The sequence below is a fragment of the Otolemur garnettii genome, unplaced genomic scaffold, assembly GCF_000181295.1.
Source record: "Otolemur garnettii isolate 467f Iridium unplaced genomic scaffold, OtoGar3 scaffold00065, whole genome shotgun sequence".
Taxonomy (NCBI): domain Eukaryota; kingdom Metazoa; phylum Chordata; class Mammalia; order Primates; family Galagidae; genus Otolemur; species Otolemur garnettii.
This window is the reverse complement of record NW_003852460.1, coordinates 7,161,225-7,166,863: the sequence shown is the minus strand read 5'-3', so window position 1 is coordinate 7,166,863 and position 5,639 is coordinate 7,161,225. Positions and strand designations below refer to the sequence as shown.

Genomic DNA, 5,639 nt, shown 5'->3' with positions numbered 1-5,639 from the left:
CTGGGTTTGAACCTGCCACCTCCAGCATATGGGGTTGGTGCCTTACTCCTTTGAGCCACAGGCGCCGCCCCCATGCTTCTAACTATATGCCCATCCACCTATCCACCCATCTTCCCACCCTTCCTTCTATCCAACAGTCCACATGCCTGTCCATGCACCAATACAATTATCTACATACTCTTCCAACCATCTGTCCATCTATCCATCCACACACCCATGCCAATAGCCACATACCACCCATCCATCCATGCAACTATCCACATATCCTTCCATCCATTCACATGCCCATACCAGTAGCCATGTACCCTTCCAACCATCCATTCATCTACCTTCCCATCCATGCAACTAACCATGCACCCTTCTATCCATCCATCCTTCCATCCATGCAAGTGTCCAGATACCCTTCCACCTACCCATCCATCCATTCACATGCCCATGCCACCAGCCATGTACCCTTCCAACCAGCCATTCAGCCACCCTCCCACCCATGCAACTAACCATGTACCCTCCCATCCTTCCAATCATTCATGCAACTGTCCATGCAATGATCCACATACCCTTACATCCATCCATCCACCTAGGCAACTATCCACGTACCCTTCCATTTATCCATACATGCAACTATCCGCATACCCTCCTACCTACCTGCCATCCATCCACCCACATACCCATGCAATTGTCTATGTACCCTTCCATCCATCCATGTACCGCTACAACCAACCATCCATTCACGCACTCATACAACTATCCACGTGTCTTTCTAGTCAACCATTCATCATATACACACCCATGTAATTATCCAGGTACCCTTCCATCCATCCATCAATTCATGCACACACACAACTATCCACATATCTTTCCCTGCAACCATCCCTCTATCTACACACCCAACTCTCCACATACCCTTCTTTCCATCCGTCCATCACCCATCCATGTAATATCCATCCATCCTCACACACATGCAACCATCCACATGCTTATCCATTTAGTTACCCACTCGCCTCTCTCTCTCATCCATCCACCTGTCTATTTATCCATTCATACTTCCATTTGTCAGTCATCCATCCAACCAACAACTCATTAAGCACCTAACCTGTGCAGGAATTGTGCCAGGTACAGGGTGTTGAGGAATGAGAAGTAAAATCCTGGTCTTTTAGGAACCATCATTCCAGTCTAGCAGGCAATGAGGACAGGTGAAGTTGTGGCAAATACTTGTGTAATGTGACTACAAGAGCCAACACCCCCCCACACACACACACCCCTTGTCCCTTGTCCTAGTCTGCAGAGGACACCACTGTTTAGGGGTGGACATCCATTTAGAAGGTAAAGTCTTAAAAGTGGAATTACTGAACCAGAAGGTGTGTGCAATCGTAAGGTTTACACCTTATATTACACTGCAAAAAAAGCCCCCAAGACAGGTTTTGCCAAATGCTCCTCTTCTGTGCTGCCCACATGGTGGCAGCTCCCCTCTTCCCTTCATTTTAGGGGTTTTCATGCCAGTTGTGAATGTAAAAGCTCATCAGCACAAAGATGGCATGACAATTTCTGAGAGAGTTGACATAGCAAACAGAGTTAGCTAACACAAAGGGAGAGGGAGAAACAGGGACCTTCCCCCCACTGTTATGGACGGACATGTAAAATTCAGTATGTCAAAGCTTTAACCCCCCAGTGACGGGATTTGGAGACAAAGTATTTAAAGAAGTCATTAAGGTGGCAGCACCTGTGGCTTAAGGAGTAGGGCGCCAGCCCCATATACGGGAGATGGTGGGTTCAAACCCAGCCCTGGCCAAAAACTGCAAAAAAAAACAAAAACAAAAACAGAAGTCATTAAGGCAAAATGAGGCAGTTGGAGAGGCCCCAACCCAAGAGGAACTGTGTGTTTCTAAGAGGAGAAGAGGACACAGACATGCACAGAGAGACGACCACGTAAGGACAGGAGAAGACAGCGTCTGCATCTGAAGAACAGAGGCCTCAGGGGGACCCAGCCCTGCCAGGACCTTGATCTCAGACTTCCAGCCTCTGGACTGTGAAAAAACACATTTCGGTAGTTTTAGCCACTGTCTGTGGCAATTTATCATGTTGGCCCCAGGAAACAGATAGACCCAGTGATCGAGGGATCTCAGGTCAGTGTGTGAGAGCCTTTGCAAGGGGCAGACCCTACTACTCAGGAGTGAGGTGGTGGGTCTGGTGCAGGGGATTGTGGGACTGTGTGGGGCAGAGGGTGAGATGATCTGAGCAGGGCAGGTGGGCTGCCCAGGACAGGAAAAACCAGACCGAGGCAAACTACTGGATCTGCATCCTTGGATTCAGGCTGTCTTGAACTCAAACACTATCTGCTTTGCCTGTGACCCAGCCAGAAGTCACCTGGCTCTCTCTCCTCCAAGCTCCCGAAGCACAACATAACTTAAAAACAAAATTATAAATATGTGCCATCACTTCAATCCTAAGTATTTGAGTCTTTCCTTTCCTTCTGCACTGAGGTCCTTTTGGGGCAGAATCGCTGCCCTCCTTGCCTTCTTATGTAACATGGGATCTTCAACTTCACAAAACATTTTCTCTCTGGTTGATCTGCAAGTACAACCAACAAAAACAACTCCTATTCCAACATTCTTCTGTTGCCCAAACAGAATACAACAGCAAACACGTTTTATTATCATATGCCGATGAGGAGATCAGTCATTTATATTATTTGCACAGATATGTTTACATTGCTCTAAACTTATGCAGAACATTGTATCACAGATTTTGCTTTTGGTGGGTAAAAGATAACCCTTTGCTTGAACTTTCATTTCTATTACTCCCAAATTAAACTTTTTAAGTATATTATTCTTTCTTGCAGATCCTTCAAACACTAAATAGTCTCTGGAAAAAGTTGAAAACCACTTTCCAACATGCATCTTCTACAATTTCATTGAGCCTCTCCCCTGTTAAAAGCACATAAACAATTCTGAAAATTGCTGGGTTTGTAGCTCAGAAGCGGAGAGCTTCTGGAACCAATTTCTTCAGCATGGTTGTACACCCATGACAAATGGAGAGCTGGCTCCACCCCTTGCTTCTTGGGCTTTCAGTACTGACAGTGACATTCACTCACACAGCACGCACACGAGAGCTGCTCATGGCAACCCCCTCTATAGCTACACTCTGGCCACCATGCTGCCGTCTACACAGCCTCAGTGCTTGCAGCCCAGGCAGAGCAAGGGCCTGCGTGGCAGAGCCCCGAGTGCCAGGCTCACATGCTCTGCACAGCTGCCCTCACGATGGTAGCAGTGCCGGGAAGCCGGCTTTGAAGACAGACCACAGCTGGCACTCAGCACGTGACTCATTCAGAATCCACAGTAATAAAGCTGTAATTGTGCTTCTTAGACACGGCTAAATTCTGTAGGTGGATTATTCATGGGCCTTTCCTACCCAAGGGTTCTTTGTTTTAGCCATGAAGACCATTAAGTAATTGCAGAGACTTCTTACACAAGCACACACACACATAGTATCAGTCCTGTTGCCTCAGAGCCACATAAATATTTGATACTCTTATTTAAGGCTAATAGCACTCAGCTCAAAGCCAAATGAAATCAGACCCCATTACACCAGGTTCTTCAAAGCAAACATTTAAAGTGGTGATTTCTACAACAGAACCTTGAGTTTTGAGGTCAGTGTTTGATTTGAATGGTACACCAGTCACACAAGGTTCTTAGGGCAACAGAAAAATCTGCACCTGGAACCGTGTCTTGTGCACTTGGTTCCACCCCTTCACCGGGCCTTTTGAAATAAGGTGACACGTCTTCTGCAGAGATGTACACTTTCTTCTCCTGCCTTCCTTGTAGTTAATCTAAACCCCACGCACACCACAGTGAAACAGCTACTGTGCCCATTTTTGAATTATGGCTGCAGTCCACCACAGCTGCCGCCTGGGAGCCAACCGACTTGATTTCTATTTCAAACCTCAAAATAAACTCATTAGCTAAGTCCAATTTAGGAAGGTTTGCCTGTTCCTTTCTGACTGACAGGCCTTAGAGGCAACTGTACTTCCAGGACCATGGGCCAGAAACAGCTGTGTGCTAGGTGGCCAAAGCTCCCCTTCAGCCAGGTGCCCGGGACAAAGACTCGGTTCAAGCAGCTTAAACCGAACTTCTCATTTGTGTTTCCATAAAGAGTCTCACTGTCAGGAACACACAGCAGCCATTTTAAGAACCAAAAATGTCACCATGGTGTTAGAAGGCGTCTCCGCCTTTAGGACGCTCTTTTTAGGCAGGGATGTGGGGTACGTGGGGTGCACAGGCTCTGCTCAAAATTCCAGGGCACGGGGGATGCTGGAAACCATGCAGTTAGCAGTGACTCGGGCTTGGCAAAAACCAGACGTCTGGCCATATTCACTGAGCGTTCACCCACCATAATGAAGCCCGCCCCAAAATACCTTTTTAGTAACCCCAAGTCCTAATTTCACCCACCTCAAAGTAGACTGTCCCTCCTCAGCACAGACTGCAGAGGGAGGTTCTCTGCACTCCCTGGGGTCCTCCGCCTGCCTTCGTGGTTCGACAGAAGCTTCCTGCAAGGGACAGCACAACAGACATCAAGTCATCAAGCAGCTCTCCTCAGGACGTCTGTCATTATGAAAGCCCTCATTTGTGGGTTCGCCTTGCACGCCCATACCACGACATCAGTGACGCTGCCTGCTGTCCATCCCAGGACTTGGTGGAGAGCCTTGCCAATTCAGCTCTACAAAGCGTTTCATTGAAGCATTTGAACTAAGACCCCGCCACCCACCACTTCTATTCTGGGCAGGAAACAGATCTCCTATGTGAAGCTGTAACTGTGTGCCACAATTGGCCAAAAGAAATAAAAGAAAGTACAGCTGGTTACAGATCAGGCAGTGAAGCCTCAAGCCCTAGGACTTGTCAGAGTGTGGGATTCTCTGCTCCTGATGGGGCAGACATGGAATTCTTGGAGGTCATGCTGAATCGTCCACAAGCCAGACTGACTGCAGAAATAAATGCTTGCAGGGTCTACATGGGTTATCAGGGCTAGGGTGCCACAAAGCAAGCTGGCAGCTTTCTTCTCGTGTTCATGTTAGGTATTATTATATCTTATACCAAATCTACTACTGGTTTGGATTTTTGTTTGTTTGAAGAAATTGCATCTGTTACTGCAGAATTTCTTTTTCTTTGAAATAAGAAATTAAGTTACAAAATCAGATGTAACAGGCAAAAAAAGCAGAAAGAAGGTGAGAGACTGGTGACTCTGAAGTATGGCTAAGAATATGGAGTTTTCTAGAAAACTGGATGCTAACTCTCACCAAAAAAAGGTGAAGTGGTTAAATGCATTTTAAATATATTTTGCTTCAGAGCAATTTTTAAAAATATTTGTAAATAGGCTCAACGCCCATAGCTCAGTGAGTAGGGCACCAACCATATACACCGAAGGCGGTGGGTTCAACCCCTGGCCTGGGCCTGCTAAACAACAACTGCAACCAACAAAAAAGTGGCTGGGCATTGTGGTGGGTGCCTGTGGTCCCAGCTACTCAGGAGGCTGAGGCAAGAGAATTACTTGAGCCCAAGAGTTTGAAGTTGCTGTGAGCTGTGACGCCATAGCACTCTACTGAGTGCGACATAGTGAGACTCTGTCTCAAAAAAAAAAAAAATTTG

At 46.8% G+C, this 5,639-nt stretch overlaps 1 protein-coding gene across 2 annotated transcripts in view; it reads right to left on the bottom strand.

Moving 5' to 3' along the window:
• Positions 1 to 5,639, bottom strand: part of LOC100952101 (protein Shroom2) — a 67,239-nt gene that overhangs the window by 44,410 nt on the left and 17,190 nt on the right. For both annotated transcript variants that reach the window (XM_023515051.1, XM_023515050.1), the window contains one exon: positions 4,446 to 4,543. In XM_023515051.1, coding sequence (XP_023370819.1) covers positions 4,446 to 4,543 — 98 coding nt within the window. The remainder of the gene's footprint in view (positions 1 to 4,445; positions 4,544 to 5,639) is intronic.